Source organism: Dreissena polymorpha, chromosome 1 (assembly GCF_020536995.1).
Source record: "Dreissena polymorpha isolate Duluth1 chromosome 1, UMN_Dpol_1.0, whole genome shotgun sequence".
Classification (NCBI taxonomy): Eukaryota; Metazoa; Mollusca; class Bivalvia; order Myida; family Dreissenidae; genus Dreissena; species Dreissena polymorpha.
This window is the reverse complement of record NC_068355.1, coordinates 6,747,712-6,765,832: the sequence shown is the minus strand read 5'-3', so window position 1 is coordinate 6,765,832 and position 18,121 is coordinate 6,747,712. Positions and strand designations below refer to the sequence as shown.

The following is an 18,121-nucleotide window of genomic DNA, read 5'->3' as shown; positions in this document are numbered from 1 at the left end:
ATTTTCACCCGGGAAGCCCCTTTGTATTTAAATTTATTTTAAATGAATACACCCTTTCGGCTCTCCGGTGTTTGTGCTTCCCTCGGTTTTTTGTTTCAAGATCGTAGACGTCGGGATAAAACAGTTATTGAAGAAAAACCGTCCACAATTCTGTTGTCTCCTTACTTGACGTTCGAGAAATGGGATGAACAAATATAATTTTCTCTTATAATACACAGTATTCCAGACGCCGTTTTATTTCATAACTAAGTTATTGCCAACAACTATTGCTTTACCCCTCTTTTTGGAACTGACTTCCTTTTAAGCACATTTTGGGACATGACTTCCAAATGACCAACACAGCTCATACCCATGTAAGAAGGTAATACACGAACTTTCTGTCGTGAATGAAATTACCATTGATATTCAAAGAACGTTTTCTCTGTTTAAATGTATAGCTCTTTCATACTTTTCAAAAATACGAAACCTCAAGCTACATTACAAAAGATGAAACATAACTTGTATTGTTATAACCTGCGTCATTATACGGGGGGAGCTTCACTTTTTTGCAATAAACATGTTATATTAAGAAGCATAGCGCCCTTTTTGGAAGAGATAGGAATCCATTTTAAACTAATTGGCGAGTGCGCACAGCAGCGGATAATATGCAGGTCAAAAATTCCCACGTACGGATTTCAACCGTCATTGTTTACAATCTATTAAGTGCACAAGCTCTGGAATTGGTATAGCGTTTTTTTAGAGGTGTATATCCAGAGCGTGTGCCGGGAAAACAGGGCTTAAAGGGACTGTCAACCACGAATGACGAAAAAAGGAAAGTTCAAAAATACCGAATTTTTTTTTACAATTGAAGGTTTATATTGATTTAAATATCACGACTAGTATATTAAATTACTTGAAAAAAGTTCATATTTTCAGTATATTCAGTAATACAATTTTGCGATGTGAAATCGAAAGTACATTGCGAAAATAGGTGACATAACGATATTTACACTATAAATAACGCAAGTAGATTGATCATTTTATATATAAAATATAAACAATTCACTATGTATGCACAAATTGCATTCCTGGGTTTACCACGTGAAGATGATGATCAATCTTACTGGCGTTATTGATAGTGAACTTGTAGTTACCTGGTAGACATACCCAGTAAAATCTCTTACCAAATATACTGAAAATATGAAAACTTTACAACTTTTTTAAAGTTATGTTATATACTAGTCGTATTATTTTAATTAATATAAACTAATAAATGTGAAAAAATACTGTATTTTACAACTTTTCTTTTCTTCGTTGTCGTGGTTGACAGTCCCTTAAATATATTTTTTTGTTCAGCTTTATAATATTTATATCAAATCTGTATGAAAAAATGTCGGTGAACATTATTCCGGTGTTAATTTTTGAAAATATTGAGGCGTTCATTAATTATGGATCTAAAACGGAGCATTAATCCGCATATAAAAAAAACACCGGGCGTATTGCATATTAGTTCGGAGACATGAAATTATTTCGAAAGAAAGCAATAAGAGGTTCAATTCTATATGAGCAAGTCTCGCTGCGCACGATTACGCTCTTCTCGTATATATTTGACTCTTATGAATCTTGGCAAATACCTAGTGTTTTATTTTGCTTAATCTAAATTAAGTTATGCATCTATATGTACTTTAAGCAGCATAACATGATTTCCAAATGACCAACAGCTCTTTCATATGTGAAAGAGATTGGCACATACACATCTATAATAAAGTTTATATGTGTACTTCAATATTATAGTTTTAAAGCATTTTATGTGGTGCAATATAAGTGTTTTCTTAATCATTTTACTGTAGAATTATAAAAATGCTGTACACAAAACCTGCCGACCAAAACCTGCAGACTGCACAGGCTTATCTGGGACGACACTTTACGCATATGCATTATGCCCAGTTTTTTCAGAACACGACTCAATTAATGACACAATTTTTTAGCAACTGAACAGCATAGTTTCAGAATATCTTACCACTATTGTGGCAGTGGTTCCATTACTGGTTTTACTGGGATTCCCAAGCAAGATATAGCCTGAAATCATCAAACATAGCTACATTATATAAATGACAGGGAGAGCTATTTATTGACAAGACCTCTAAAACCATTATGATATAAAGATCTTTAATTGAAATTATATTTCACTGATATTCTGTGGTAATTTCCTTAATAATTGTAATATATTTCGCATACTTAAATATATGCATAAAACTTTACCATAAGACTCATAGAGCAATAACTTAATTGATTTCTTTTTATTATAACAGTGAAAATAACATTTAGTATTTTTCCTAGTTAAAGAATTAATGTAGCAAATGCAGGAAGTGTACACATGTCGGGTCTCCACATTTCTGGAGGACTCGTGATATAAAATATATGTATACATATTACTGCTATTTCTTTGATCATCTGCCTGTTAAAGTCAGTTATCATCACAAACATACAAATAACAGAAATATGTTATGAAAGAACAATGCCAAAAAGATGACACAATCAATTACTTTGTGTTGGAGCACCATTTAAAACTGGTTTAACTTCTGATGCTGAATGCTGTAACTTTATGAGGTCTGAAATGTTCAGTTCATACAGCTGGCGTCCTTGACTTGTATCTACAAAAATTTTGGCTTTGGTGGAATCGGTTGTCTTATCTGCAGCAATTGATATAGTAGTTAATGCCAAGCTTTCCTGATTTGTATGACCATTATTAACATTGTTGGCATTCAGAATTATTGTTCCCATGTTTGGAATGCTTTCCTGTTCATGTAGATTTTGTGTCAAAGGTTCTTTGTTTAAATCATCACTCGAGCTGTAAGTATTGTTAACAATTTGAGACATTACACGTAGCTTCAATTTCTGTAGAATCAACTGGCAAGATTGTCAGCACCCCATCTTTATACGTCAAATTATTGTTGGATTTAAGCAGATTTATATCAAAGGTTCCAAGATCTATTTCATTATTATCATTAATTAAGACAGTGCGCTGGTTATTTCCGTCATTCAAAATAATGCTTTGAAGCAAATTAGAAGAGGAGCATGGCTCTGGTTGCCATGACTCGGATTTGACATTTGTCCCAGATAATGACAGATACGGTGTGGCATACTGAGCACCTTGCGTACAAGTAATTATATGTGAGCTTTGACTGGGATTGTGAACAGACGTTGTTTTACTCGTAATAAGGCTGTCAGCATTGATGCCTTCCTTTCCATCTAAAGGAATTACTGAGAATTCAATATGCTCATCAGATGCCACTTGTGGTCCAATGTCAAATTCCATCTGGCTTAAATTTTTGCACCTTGCTTTCAGCCATTCGGCATTGTTTTCAACCACTGCTGTTTCATAGCTGTCCAAACAATCGGTGCCAAGCTCAGGTAAAAACGGGAGATTCTCGCACATGCTGCCCTCATCTGCTTGGCCGCCATCTTGACTGACAAGCCTTTCGCTCGTCGAAGTTTCGCTGTCTGACAAATGTCCACAAACCAAATACTGACTCGTTAGCGAGAACGTCTTTTCATCTGCACTTTTGTCTTTCGCTTCGTGGGCGCCGCCATGTTTCTTAATGCCGACTCCCCCTTGAAACGACATTACAACCCCGTACGGGTTTCCAACATGGGGTTCGCTATTAGCTCACACAAAGCAGCACGTGACCAAGTGCGTAAAATGGTTACCATACCCTACTATTTGCCCGTTGTACAGTCAGGGCCGTACCCAGGAAATGTTGACTGGGGGGCCCAAACGGGGAGTGTGCGGGAGGGGTTGCCCCTCCCAAATAGATTTTTTTTATTAGGCACTGTTCAAGGTGAATTTGAATGCATATAGTAACAAATGTTGTGTTATAAATTTATGGATATATAACAAGTAAATCAGCATCTTTCTGAAGTCTAAAGCTTTAACCATTACAGGCCGTCCATAAAGTATGCCACGCTCCAGGTGGGGGAGGGTGAGTAAGAAAGTGACAGTTTGTGACATGGGGGAGGGGAGTCGGGCCATGTGTGATATCACACATTTATTTTAAAAAATTGTATAATTTATTTATTATTTCTTAAGTAAAATTTAAAAATAATTTTCAAAAAATTGTGAAACACTTGAATTAGTTTTATGTGAAAATAAGACGAATTGCGTATCTCCTGATTCTGTTGTTCGAATGTTTAATAGGCAACTTGGCTGGGCCAGCTTATTCAATAGGCACAACCTCCACACAGATTTCAATGACGAAATAATTGGACTGTTCCATTTTTAGTTAGTAAAGGGTTGAAAGAAAATCTAAATTATAATTTCGGTTTTTTTAGAGGTTAACTAGTGGATAAATATTCATACTGCTCATCGTAACAACCCTACAGTTATACAAGCCTGTAATGTGAAAGTTCTTTTACCCGTAAGTGAAATTTTAATACGGTTTAATAGTGAATTGAGTTTTAGGTTAAATTTAAATTAAGTATTAATCTTAAAAAAATGTTCGAAAGTGTGAGTTTGTGACGTACTTTAGGGAAGGGGGTCCAAGATTTTGTAACAGTTTGTGACATGCCGGGGTAAAAATGGTAAAAAAAGCGTGACATGCTTTATCAACGACCACTTGGTGTGAAATTCACACACATGTTTAAAGCTTTAGATTTCAGAAATGTGTTACACTTTATAAAGAAGTAAAAGCAACCATTGAAACTAAAAAACCTTTATTATGAAATGTAACAAAGTATGACTAGAGGAGGTTTGATTTCAAAGAGAAAATACTACTATGGTTATATGTCAGTAACTACAAGACAAGTTTTCACAGAAATGTTTAATAAGCTATGACTCTAGAGGAGGTTTGAATTCAAAAGAGAAAACACTATTATCGTTCAGACCTACGACCTTCTGTATCAGTTCCATCCATTCGCTGTTTCTCTTTCCTTGTCCAATCAAAAGACGTGTTACACCCACCATCAAAAGATGGGGCATTGATCACAATGGGTAATTGACAGATCGGGGATGTGTGTACAAGGTGATAAGAAAACAATGCCTATGGGGCTTATCTCCACTGGCGAGTAAATTAGCGCTAATCCCCTTGTGTATCAGGGGCAATAAAACACATCTGCACATTTGTATTGCAGGAAAGTGTACTGTGGGCCCTATAGACGATGTCAGAAATTAAGTCGACAAAGTGGTCTCCCCTGAAACTATCCTTTTCCGCCATTACGGTGCTCCCTAGTAAATATCGCCGAAATCGCGAAAGCTTATCCAGCCGCTATGCCTTACGAAAACTGTAGGGGCAGACAATGTGTCGTAGTTGGGTGCAGCAATAACCAGAGAGACCTGTATCGTTGGAAAAATGCAATATGTGCTGAACATGGCGAAAAAAATGAGAATTGTATATGCCTTGCTCCGTTCAAGTTCCATTGTTTACCTCTGAACGCCGAGCGAAGACGAGAGTGGTTGGGTGTTATCAACAGGAAAGATTTCAATCCAGCAAGCAAAGCCGTGGTAAGAACCATGTAAAAACATTAGTTAACTTTGTTATGTAAAGATCTTTATACTTTCACTAGTATCAATCTGAAATTGAGCCTGAGTGGTCAGTCTTTAAAAAAAACTTTATGTGTATTCGGACGAATGGCAATTCGGACAAAATTGTTATTCAGCTTTGTTAAGACTGTTCGATCTAGGAACGAGTGCTGTTTGGTAAACTTTATAATGAATTAGTTCATTTTCGCTTGAGGTCAGTTTTACCAAAGTAACAAAATTTAATATTTTACCTTTTGAGCCCATGCCCCCCCCCCCCCCCCCAAAGTTGGGTTCAGGGGTGGGAATTACATTTATTTTTTATTACATGCATCAGTTCAGATACTGACAGATTAATGTATTTTCTATTTTCAGGTTTGTTCCCTGCATTTTGTAGATGGGCTGCCAACGAAGAAAAACCCTCTGCCTACCGTCAACATGGGCTATGAAGTGACCAAGACGCCAAAGCCAAGATATGGTTCTGTCTGGTCGATGACAACGCCAGTTTGAACCACTTTTAGGCCAGTGTTCTGCTCAAACCAAGCTCTGGCTTCAGCTTCATACTTTTGCCCATGCTGAGTGGCACTGTTCCCTTTAAACCGTGGGTAGATCTGGTTTGTCACGAACTTGTTTGGGTCTGCACGGCTTGTTTTAGGAAGAGCATGGACCTTACTCGATGAAATCCTCAGCTTTCGAGCATCACTCCATAGCGTCGAGCATTGCAAGGAGGTAGCTTGGCTGATGTTGGTCTTTGCCTCAGCAGAAAGATTTATGTATTTCTTATAAAATGCATCACACGGCTGACAAGTAACTTCGTTAACTGGCCTTGATGGGTCTATGGTGTGGTCACTGTGTTCCACTGACTTCATCTCATTCACTGGTTTTTCCTTCGCACTCAAGATTTTTTGGAGCAGTGTACCTTTACATGTCCACAGCTTGTTGGTGCACGACTCACTGGCATGATCTTGAAGATCAGAGTGATCAAGGAATGATCTTATTTTTGGCAGTTGGGTTCCTGTCGCCTTTTTTTGTGTTTTTTTAAGTATTGGTGCATCGTCTGGCTTTGGTCTTTCGAAGTTAATGTTCTCAAACTCCTCATGCAGCACAGCTGTCCCTGCACCTCTACCCCACAGCCTATCCTTGTCTGTACAGGTTTTTCCTGCGAGTCCATGGTTCCATGCTAATGCCACAGCATAAATAATGGCCGAGATGTGGCTGCAGCTCCTGCCTGTGCCTGCTGGACATGTACAATAGCCTGTGAGGATTGTAGAATCATCTGCTATTGCCACCCAAGCCATGTAATCAGCACGGCCAACTCCTGGTTGAGATGGAGACACTTTAGCTTTTAGAAACTGGATGTTGTTGTGTGAGCTCCACATTATGTCCCCTAACCAGCCATTTTGAACATAGTTGTATGCATACAGTGATCGAAATGATTTCATCGCTTTTCCATCATACGCTTTGGCCATCACAAGGTAGTCAACCAAATCCTCATAGGTCACATTTGGCCAAGAGGTTGGATCATTCACTGTCCACTTGACGTCATCTGAGGGAAGGCCTGAAACAAAAAAAAGGCTTAATTTCACTATTGTTTGATGAATTCTCACTGTTGTTGTGCTTCTTTTGGGAAAGGGGGGGGGGGTGACACAAGGTACAGCCATAGCTCTTTCGTGCAAACAATTAAGTTAAATTCATATAGCAACATTGATTAAACGTTTGGCCAACGTCAAACCGAAATTAAAATGTCATTTTTACGGATAACCGTTGAACCTACGACATGCACTGATAGATCTATCTTATAATAGTGATTCCATGAATTTCTTTCAAAATGCAAAATTGATTACATTCACCAGAGACGTAGATAACATCTACGTCTTTGCATGCACATGTGTGTTTGATTATTTCAAGATGTCTGTATTTGTTCATGTGCTGGCTTGTAGATAATTAAAGATGTTAACTTGTCAATATGAATACATTTCGGATATATCTGTTTGTTCGGCTATTTGATCAGTGTCAAAAAAATGTCCATGGTTACATTGTCCCATATTTGTTAATGTTTACGCGTTCGCGTGACAATTAAATTTAACTATCGTTTCGATTGGCTGATAATTATACCGGGCTGACATAACTGCCATTGAGTGAATAAAAATAGACTCAAGCGAGCGTCTGTAAACAATTTTAATCATTAAAGTCCAACTGTCAAAACAAAAGCCTAAAACAAAGGTCGCTATTACAACATTGTAATGCACTTAATAGGTCGCATTGATTATTGAAACGTGCATAAAAAGCTTAAATAAACCATCTACTTACCGATAGTTGTGTCCGATGCCATTATGAATATAGTAAACGGGCGTTTGTATATTAAAAATAAAACAATGCTATATCGATGCTGCTACTGATATCTGGAAGTCTGAGAGCACCGTAATGGCGGCGGGTCACGTGACCGGCAAGATGTCAGCCTCCTTATCTATGGAACTGACATCGTCTATTATGTGAGAAAATTTGCAGTAGGCCCATCATTAAAAAAATATATACTCTATGTATTGGATCTCCAGAGGGAGGAAATTATTAAAACTTCATACATTTACTCTTTTATTAAATATTTCGGCCAAAGGCCTTATTCAGTAAACGATTATTAAGACAACTTTACATAGCGTTTTCTTCTTGATTTACTTCCGTTATGATCGACAGAAGAAAACGCTATGTAAAGTTGTCTTAATAATCGTTTACTGAAGAAGGCCTTTGGCCGAAATATTTAATAAAAGAGTAAATGTATGAAGTTTAAAAAAAATATAACTCGACAGCCAGCTGGGGGGGCCCGGGCCCCTGGGCCCAGTGCCTGGGTACGGGCCTGGACAGTTGTCGACATTTGATGCCGAACGGCGTGTAAAAAACACTGCACAAGTTTGTGCGATAATATAACAAATTTGAATCAGACTGAAATAAACTCGTTTAAGCTGTCTCATAAGATGTGTACTGTATTGGGTACAACTCGCTTTATAAGTTTATTAAAATACATACATGCCTCGCTAACTTTACCAAAGACCCATATAGGTCTTTGACTTTACAAAAAATCCCGAGCAAATAATTTTAACTAAGACACATTCAGATATCTATACGAAAATAGATTGGGACAAGTTGTATTTCGATGTTGGGGCAAGTTGTCACATAGATTTGGGGTGAGTTGACCATATTTTTGGGACGAGTGGTCTTGGGGTGAGTTGTCTGGCACACGTTTATTGACATATATTTTAATGCACACCGACATCAACATATACGTATGCACACAAAATGTACTGTATTGTGATCATAAAGATGTTGTGAGTTTGAGTCCCCGTCGGAGGCATGCACATATTTAAGATCATATATTTTAGGGGTCGTTATCTATGAAATGTTTCGAACAGTCGGTCTTTACAAAATGGCTCCGAAAATCCATATTGCCCTAACTGGCCCAGATTTATTAGGTGTCTTGAAGAGTCCGTTTATGTTATTGCCTTTCGGAAGTGGTGTGGATTCAAATAAAAACAAAACACGACACAATGGTGATGTCATTAAAGTGATCGATAACTACTTAGGCACGTTGTTGAATTATACAGGAAAACTAAGATTAAATCGGGAACATTCGGTTGGTAAAGCCTTTAAGGCAATATCTATTAATATTGTTTAAATGCAAACACTTTGACTTAAAACCAAAAATATGTTGTCAATTATTTGACTCTTTTGTAGGTACTATATTATACTATGTTTGCATTCTATACATAGATGATGACGTCACTACGTTATTGTCCGTAAGACCGTAGTGTACACAGTGCTATGTTTCAGGCAATAACGTAGTGACGTCACCATCTATGTATAGAATGATGTTTCAGGAGAATGGGGTTACACACAGCCAGAGATGATATTTAGCCCATTTATTAAAAAAAAATCAAACGATTGTTACAGGTTAACATAAATAATGTTGCTTTTTATGGTGAATAAGGAAGATGACGATTGTATGTTAACAAGTTCATTAAAGCTCTTAAATATTGGTTTAAAATTCTGACAATGAAAATATCGTAATGCCAATTGTTTACAAACAAGCTTTAAACAGGGGGCATGCTTATAAGGGAGCTTACCGCGTTTAAGTGAGAAAGTTGGAACAAAACTTCAAAGATGGCGTCGTTTGTTGGGTTTTCTTGAAGGAAGAGAGGATATTTTCACCCGGTAAGCCCCTTTGTATTTATATTTATTTTAAATGAATACACCCTTTCGGCTCTCCGGTGTTTGTGCTTCCCTCGGTTTTTTGTTTTAAGATCGTAGACGTCGGGATAAAAAAGTTATTGAAGAAAAACCGTCCACAATTCTGTTGTCTCCTTATACTTGACGTTCGAGAAATGGGACGAACAAATATAATTTTCTCTTATAATACACAGTATTCCAGACGCCGTTTTATCTCTTATAACTAAGTTATTGCCAACAACTATTGCTTTACCCCTCTTTTTGGAACTGACTTCCTTTTAAACACATTTTGGGACATGACTTCCAAATGACCAACACAGCTCATACCCATGTAAGAAGGTAATACACGAACTTTCTGTCGTGAATGAATTTACCATTGATATGAATGTTTTAAAGAACGTTTTCTCTGTTTAAATGTATAGCTCTTTCATACTTTTCAAAAATACGGAACCTCAAGCTACATTACAAAAGATGAAACATAACTTGTATTGTTATAAACTGCGTCATTATACGTGTGGAGCTTCACTTTTTTGCAATATACATGTTATATTAAGAAGCATAGCGCCCTTTTTGGAAGAGATAGATATCCATTTTAAACTAATTGGCGGGTGCGCACAGCAGCGGATAATATGCAGGTCAAAAATAGATTTTACCCCCGGTGATGCTGGTTTTGAGACCCGACGCATATATACATTTATGAATGAAAGGCTTCATGAACGTTGACGTCGCTCTTGATTACCAGAAAAATTCACACGTACGGATTCCAACCGTCATTGTTTACAATCTATTAAGTGCACAAGTTCTGGAATTGGTATAGCGTTTTTTAAAGGTGAATGTCCAGAGCGTGTGCCGGGAAAACAGGGCTTAAAAGGACTGTCAACCACGAATGACGAAAAAAGGAAAGTTCTAAAATACCGTATTTTTTTTACAATTGAAGGTTTATATTGATTTATATATCACGACTAGTATATTACATTACTTGAAAAAAAGTTCATATTTTCAGTATATTCAGTAATACAATTTTGCGATGTGAAATCGAAAGTACATCGCAAAAATAGGTGACATAACGATTTTCACACTATAAATAACGCAAGTAGATTGATCATTTTATATATATAATATAAACAATTCACTACGCATGCACAAATTGCATTCCTGGGTTTACCACGTGAAGATTATGATCAATCTTACTGGCGTTATTGATAGTGAACTTGTAGTTACCTGGTAGACATACCCAGTAAAATTTCTTACCAAATATACTGAAAATATGAAAACTTTACAACTTTTTTAAAGTTATGTTATATACCAGTCGTAATATTTTAATTAATATAAACTAATAAATGTGAAAAAATACTGTATTTTACAACTTTTCTTTTCTTCGTTGTCGTGGTTGACAGTCCCTTAAATATATTTTTTGTTCAGCTTTATAATATTTATATCAAATCTGTATGAAAAAATGTCGGTGAACATTATTCCGGTGTTAATTTTTGAAAATATTGAGGCGTTCATTAATTATGGATCTAAAACGGAGCATTAATCCGCATAAAAAAAAACACCGGGCGTATTGCATATTAGTTCGGAGACATGAAATTATTTAAAAAAAAAGCAATAAAAGGTTCAATTCAATATGAGCAAGTCTTGCTGCGCACGATTACGCTCTTGCTTCTCGTATATATTTGACTGTTATGAATATTGGCAAAAACCTAGTGTTTTATTTTGCTTAATCTATATTAAGTTATGCATCTATATGTACTTTAAGCAGCATAACATGATTTCCAAATGACCAATAGCTCTTTCATATGTGAAAGAGATTGACACCTACACATCTATAATACAGTTTATATGTGTACTTCAATATTATAGTTTTATAGCATTTTATGTGGTGCAATATAAGTGTTTTCTTAATCATTTTACTGTATAATTATAAAAATGCTGTACACAAAACCTGCCGACCAACTGTATTAATTCAGCGATTTTAAAGAAGATGGGTTGTGGGGTGGCTGATGTACGAGATAATATAATGTTTATCAGCCCTTTCAATAATATTTTAATTAATTGAATGTATTTTATGACTTGTCGACCTTATTCTGATATGAAATTTTCTTTAACCATTCTTTTACTGTCTTTTCAGATGATGAAGGTTAAAGGGCGATAATAATTGCATCTTTCGTTGCATTATAAAATTAATTAATTAGGAATTTAAAATAAGCGGAGGACTGGGATACCATTCCCCATTCATGGACCACATGAGTTTAAATGTAGAATATGCAAGAGAGAGTCTTTCAACAGAGCCGGACTAAAACAGCAAATAAAACAAACGAACCAATCAAAAATGTACAGCTGATGTATTATGTGTTTTTTTGGTATTATGTGTTTGTTTTTTTTTTGTTTTTTTTATTATTTATACATAGACAAGTCTGACATACAATTGCTATGAGTGCTACGTAATTACACGTTTTGTTCCGTATATGTCATGATGCTAGTTTTTCACTTTTTTTATGAAAATAAACCATTATCTGTGTTACGTAATTTCTTCCAACGATGTCTCTGCATACATTTTCAATTGTATTCAGCACTTATACATACATGATAAAAAAGATTTGGGTCGGAATGAATTTGTTATGCATTTGACATATTACCATTACTTACGATTAGAAGGCAATGTTAGGAAAAAACGAAATAATCTTTCTAAGTGAACCAATACTTTATTCCTTCAATACAACATTCTTAAATAATATGTATTCACATATCTATAAAAGAGAAAAAAAATACGTGTTTATATTGATCACTTCCACTGAAATCATATCGTATATTGCATTTCCATAAATCTTTCTATCCACTACATATATAACTGTTCAGACAAATTCACTTTTTGCGAATATAATATAGTGACCAACTCAGAACTGGTTTAAAAGAAGGTCGTCCAAAATGTGTCACATCAAAGTCACATACATGTATCAGTATCGTTATGGTAAAACGTGGCAAATGTCAATCATTGTATTAAATAAACAATTAATATTTATTTTTTCATGAAAAAAACAACATCCACCGATATGCATCTTCTAAGCAGGTGTCCGGTATTCCAAATTGCTTCATGTATTCCGAATCGCAACACTGGCAGTAATTGGTTACAGCAACCTTATACTAGTATCGAAACGGCTTTACTCTTTTCTGTTTTTCATTACACTTACATTGCACGTACATGTGATTGTTTGGCGTGGTACTTCGACGTAATCTTTTTTGTTTGATTTGTGGGTTTTCACGTACTTTTCGCTTTCTAGAGCGGTACACACTTCGTCTTTTTAAATCTTGGCATCTTCGACATATATAACTGGCGTCTTGATATCTGGAAATAGTAAGCATTGTATTCCGTTTAGTAGGCATAGTATTCCGTTTGATGCATATTCAAACATAAGTATGTCCATATGTGTTAAAATATACAGGTAAGAATTACACAGTGTTAATAATACCGTCAAATGTCTTATATTACACACACTAAATGTTAGCGTTATGTACGCGATAAAACATATAATAATAAAAATTAATAATATAACAATTAATTAAAAAAAGATAACTCTTGATTTCCTCAAGTGAAAATGTTTTCCAAAACATTTGCACCCATGCGGAATTCATTCACGAAAGTTATTTCGAATAAACCTTATAATTTATAACATAGGAAAGAGCTGTTTATCATTTGGAAGTCAGGTCCCAAAATGTGCTTAAAAGGAAGTTAAGTTCCAAAAAGGCGGGTTAACACGTTATAATGCGGCATTAATTGAATTAACAGACATAAAAACGCGTCGAGATAATAAAATAATCGTGATTTATGTTATATTTTACTGTAAACATGTACACATACTGTTTATTGTGAGAGAAAAATGATATTCAAACATCCAACATCTCGAAGGTCAAGAAATTAAACAACAAATTTGTCGACGGTTTTGCTTCAATAACTTTTTTATTCCGACGTCTACGGTATTGAGCACAAACACCGTAGAGTCGAAAGGGCATATTTATTTAAAAGAAATATAAATATAAACTGGTTTACCGGGTGAAAATATCCGCTACTCATTCACGAAAAACACTAAAACGACGCCATCTTTGAAGTTTTGTTTCAACTTTCTCACTTAAACGCGGTAACCTCCCCTATACGCATGTCCCCCTGTTTAAACGATTGTAATAAATGCTTTAAAAATTGAGTCTCAAATGCCAAGCAAATATTGAATAATTTTGGATTTGGAAACGTATATGAAATTCCAAACATTTTGATAGTTATTTTTTTTAATTTTAACAGCCAGTTTAGAATGTAGAATGTTGACAACTTTAAACAAGAATGGTTTGGTAACATGAATAATAATTCTGTATTAAATATGTATACAGTTTTTAAAACCTCTTTGGACATGAAGAATATGTAGCCTTATTTCCAAGACGACTGCGCAGCTTATTGTTTTAGTTGTTCGCAAGAACAACCAAAATTAATAGAGGTGTTTTGAAAATTGGTTTTCAGACAACTACCGTTTACCAAATCACTTAAAATCGAGGATTGAAGGCAATCCGCGCCACGAAATAGTTCGTGGAGGTATACTTTTCTTAATTAAAAAGTAATACATTATGCTTGTCACGTGGAGAAAGAATTCGCGGGGCGGGAGATTATACTTTCCATAACACTTTTGCTTAATGAAAATGCCACTGCATGTTACGTTATGATCGTGTAACACAGCTCTCCTTAAAGGTCACAGGGACAGGTCAGCAAATAGATGCATTCGCGAAGACGCAGAAGGACTTCTCAATGAACTCTGAAATACACACATAAACGTGCACATATGAGGCTAAGTTACCAACCTTAGTAAGATCCGATTCATATCAGTTCAACGGAAGAAAACCGGAAAAATCAACAACTATTTTACTAATTGACCAATAAAACCATTACTACATTGTGTGAAGCAAAAAAAAAAGAAAACTATTTTATTTAATATGCATATAATTTCCATTTTATTATTGCTTCATAATCATAAGTGAAACGCAGTTCAATGGAAAAATTCGTGACAATCGGAATTTCGGAAATAATGTTTCCATATTCGCTTAAACTCAACCAAAAACAACATTGTTTGTTTTGATCATTTTCGGTATTATTATGTGTGATATATGTTTAAATAATACTGCGCATTTGAGACTCGGTACTCGGTCACTAAATCTTCCGGGAAAGACATAATGGACTATCGATAAACTTTGATATAAACACAGTTTTTCGCATGACACTACACTAAACGTATTATTTGAATGCATCGAAAGAAAACTGCTTGTTAATCAAATAAAAGAATACTATATATTTGGATGGTGAACAAATTAACTCATAATCAGCAATGTGAGGACACAGATGATGTGATCTTCCGTAGTATAATTTTTATTTACGAACATTTACGTGTGGGTTGAATACACGTACAATTAATAACACACATTTCATGCACCTAACAATATACAAACAACAACAACAACATACACCTTTTTGTTTAATTTAATTATTTAAAACGTATTTTTCTAACTTAATTTCAAATGCAGGATATTATATTTTAGCGTTTCCGGTCGACAAAATCGCCAAAGGCGATTGAATCAGTCAGCTGGTGATTTCAGTTGAAAATGGCGATTATCCAAAAAATATCGAGGTAACTCTGTAAATGTTATAGTAGTCCCTAGTTTAAAAGAGCTCCATCAGCAGCTGGAGCGTGCATCTCGCGACCGTGGCGATTGTCCCCCGTAGATTTTCTTGAAGACTCCGAAGAATGGCCAAGCGGAATGGTAAATGTCCGTAGGATAGTGGACTCACTACGTCGTCTCAGGAGGGTCGGATAGGGACGCTTTTTGTGGGCAGCTCTGTTAATTAGTTGATAATTGTCATCACTAGACCCGGACGTCCTCTTCCGCTGACTTCGCTGACTCCCAAAACTTGGATGGATCGCCAAGCGGAATGGCAATTGTCCGTAGTTAGTGGATAGTGGTTTCAGTATTTCGCCGGAAGAGAAACGGGGCAGCGGAGGTGGCAGCGAAGAGGACGGACGGGGCGGACCTTGGGCAGAGGAGCGAGGAGCGGGAAGAAAGTCTTTTTGACTGTCAGCACTCCCATGGCGGAGTAACCTTGTCCTTCTAAGGGCAAGCAGACATAAATTGTCTTTAAATTGTATACAAGTGCACATTAAAATATCATTGGCCACCGTGCAATCGTCTATTTGAATGAAAACTATTTCGTTGACGAATAAGCGGGCAGCCGACGTAAATTTGATCTACTTTGGCTCAAAATTAAATATTTTTCCATGAAAAGTCACAGTGGCAAGTCTGCACATAATGTAGTCGTGAAGACTCAACGATTACATGTAAATAAACATCTGAATTACACACACGTTAAATGAGCACTATACATGTATATGTACATTTTCAACGCATAATCGCCATCAACGCCCCATGGGGTAATAGATAATCCACTGATGACGAAACTGGTTTGAGAATTTAAAACAATGCTCGTTTATACCAATACATTAATTATAAGAATTATGAAGTGGTTCATTCTTTGTTAGACTCGCAGACTTTTCATTAGCGCCAACTTAGATATACGTTGAATTTCTTTTTACATCTGTGCCATCATTTGCGTAGTTTGTGTGAATCCTGTAAAAAATATGAGAGATTGTAAATCAATGTCATTTTCCTTTTCGATGTGTTTTTTTTTTTTCAAAATCTCACCACTGTAGACAATTATTAAAGTTAATTAAATTGGTGTTTGCATTTAACGTATCCGTTCGATTGGCCTACATTAAAAAGTCTAACTTCATGCCATGTGACTGTAAGTAATATTAAATACGTTCAAAGAGCGAACAACTGAGGTGCCTTCAGCGCTGTGATTTCCCTTATAGCCTTAGCATTTGAATGACCTGTGCTGCGCAAAATACCACGTGATCAAGACGCAGGAAATATTGGACTTTTAAAATCGTTCATAAACATTCTCTTCCGCGACACGTATAATTTAAACAATGTTTATTGATTGTTTTTCTATATACGCTCCTTTAAAAAATATTCCACTCAGCACGCTTTTCACATTACCGGTATGTGTCCATTTGTGAATGAATGTAGTGGAAGAATAAACCTCTGGCATAAATGATGCAAGTCGGCGCGGATGCGGCGGTTATTAGGTTTATAGTTCCTAACCAAAGTGGCTTGCCACACGTGGTATTAACCTTAGCGCGATCAACAAATATATTTTTAAAAAGATTACCGTAGTTATTCCACGTATTTGCAGTCTTAATTTTCGGACACCCGTTTTAGCCCAAATATTTATAGTTTATATCTCTAATTTTTCGGAAGTCTATATTTTCCAATATTAATAATGACTCTAATTTTTTTGGACAGTTGCATTTTATTTTTAAAAAAGTCATTTTTATGTTGATCCGTTGACAACACATATTTTTACAACCGGATGGTGCTAATAAAACCTGATGGATGATTTCAAGAAGACTGTTAGCAGTAACATTTATTTGGGAAAAATAGTCGGATAAACCTGCTATACGGTAGAAAATTAACGCAGACTCGGGATCGGAAGGAACTTATACACGTTTTAACGTGGTTATTCAGTTAATATTATTGTTTCAAGCAATCAATAAGTTCTCGAGAATGTTATGACAGTTTTTGTTTTGTATCATTTGGGGAAAAAACTTTTCCTGCAAATCACTACAAAAAATGAGTGTACAGATTTGCTTAGAAGTCCATACTTCAGAATAATAAATTGTGTAAAAATGCAATAATCAATTTGCTCTGGAACATCACTGTGTCCTGCATGAAAAGATGTTCAACACATTTGCAGTAATGTTGAGACCGAATGTCACATGCAAATAACCAGGTCGATGTCAGAATCAATAAATACGAATACATAAATATAAAGTGATTATTCTAATAAGCTGATCAAAAATGCAACATCGCGATTAATAAAATTCAAAAGGGATATACAATTAAACATTTCTGTTAAAACGGGGGAGGGGCGGGATGCGTATACGGGAGCTTACCGGGTTTAAGTGAGGTTAGTTGGAACTTACTTCCAAAATGGTGTCGTTTTCGTATTTTTCGTGAAAAAAATAGCGATTATTTGCACTCTGTAAGCCACTCAATATTTATATTTCTTTTAAATTATTACGCCCTTTCGGCTCTACAGTGTTTGCGCTTCCCTCGATATATGTATCAAGATCGCGGACATCGGGATAAAAAGTATTTCAAAGGAAACCGTCAACACACGTGTTACTTACGTAACGTTCGAGAAATCGTACTATACGATCTTGAAACAATAAAACCAATGAATCGCAAAGAAACTGGCGGAGAATAAACGACAGGAAAAGAGCTGCAAGAGAAAGAAGGAAAGAAAGAAATATGTAT

At 35.8% G+C, this 18,121-nt stretch overlaps 2 protein-coding genes across 3 annotated transcripts in view; both read right to left on the bottom strand.

Annotated features, from left to right (window-relative positions):
- LOC127869634 (zinc finger protein 83-like) overlaps positions 1–3,656 on the bottom strand; it is a 32,010-nt gene extending 28,354 nt beyond the window's left edge. Inside the window, exons 1-2 of one of the 2 annotated variants that reach the window (XM_052412307.1) lie at positions 2,526–3,656; positions 2,000–2,058 (exon numbers count right to left, since the gene is read on the bottom strand). In XM_052412307.1, coding sequence (XP_052268267.1) covers positions 2,000–2,058; positions 2,526–2,859 — 393 coding nt within the window. In that variant the 5' untranslated portion in view covers positions 2,860–3,656. The remainder of the gene's footprint in view (positions 1–1,999; positions 2,059–2,525) is intronic. The other variant, XM_052412300.1, reaches the window with a different exon arrangement.
- Positions 3,657–5,717: 2,061 nt separating this feature from the next.
- Positions 5,718–7,881, bottom strand: LOC127869707 (uncharacterized). Its single transcript, XM_052412366.1, has 2 exons — positions 7,805–7,881; positions 5,718–7,052 (listed from the first exon to the last, which is right to left on the bottom strand). Exons 1-2 carry the CDS (start codon positions 7,824–7,826, stop codon positions 5,938–5,940), a joined length of 1,137 nt encoding a protein of 378 aa, XP_052268326.1. The 5' UTR covers positions 7,827–7,881; the 3' UTR covers positions 5,718–5,937.
- Between the last annotated feature and the right edge of the window lie 10,240 nt (positions 7,882–18,121).

Excerpts from the sequence above, each read along its gene's own strand:
- LOC127869707 (XM_052412366.1), bottom strand. The coding sequence starts at position 7,826 with ATGGCATCGGACACAACTATCG. Across the intron at positions 7,053-7,804 it reads GGCATCGGACACAACTATCG|GCCTTCCCTCAGATGACGTC; the intron begins GTAAGTAGATGG and ends TTTTTGTTTCAG.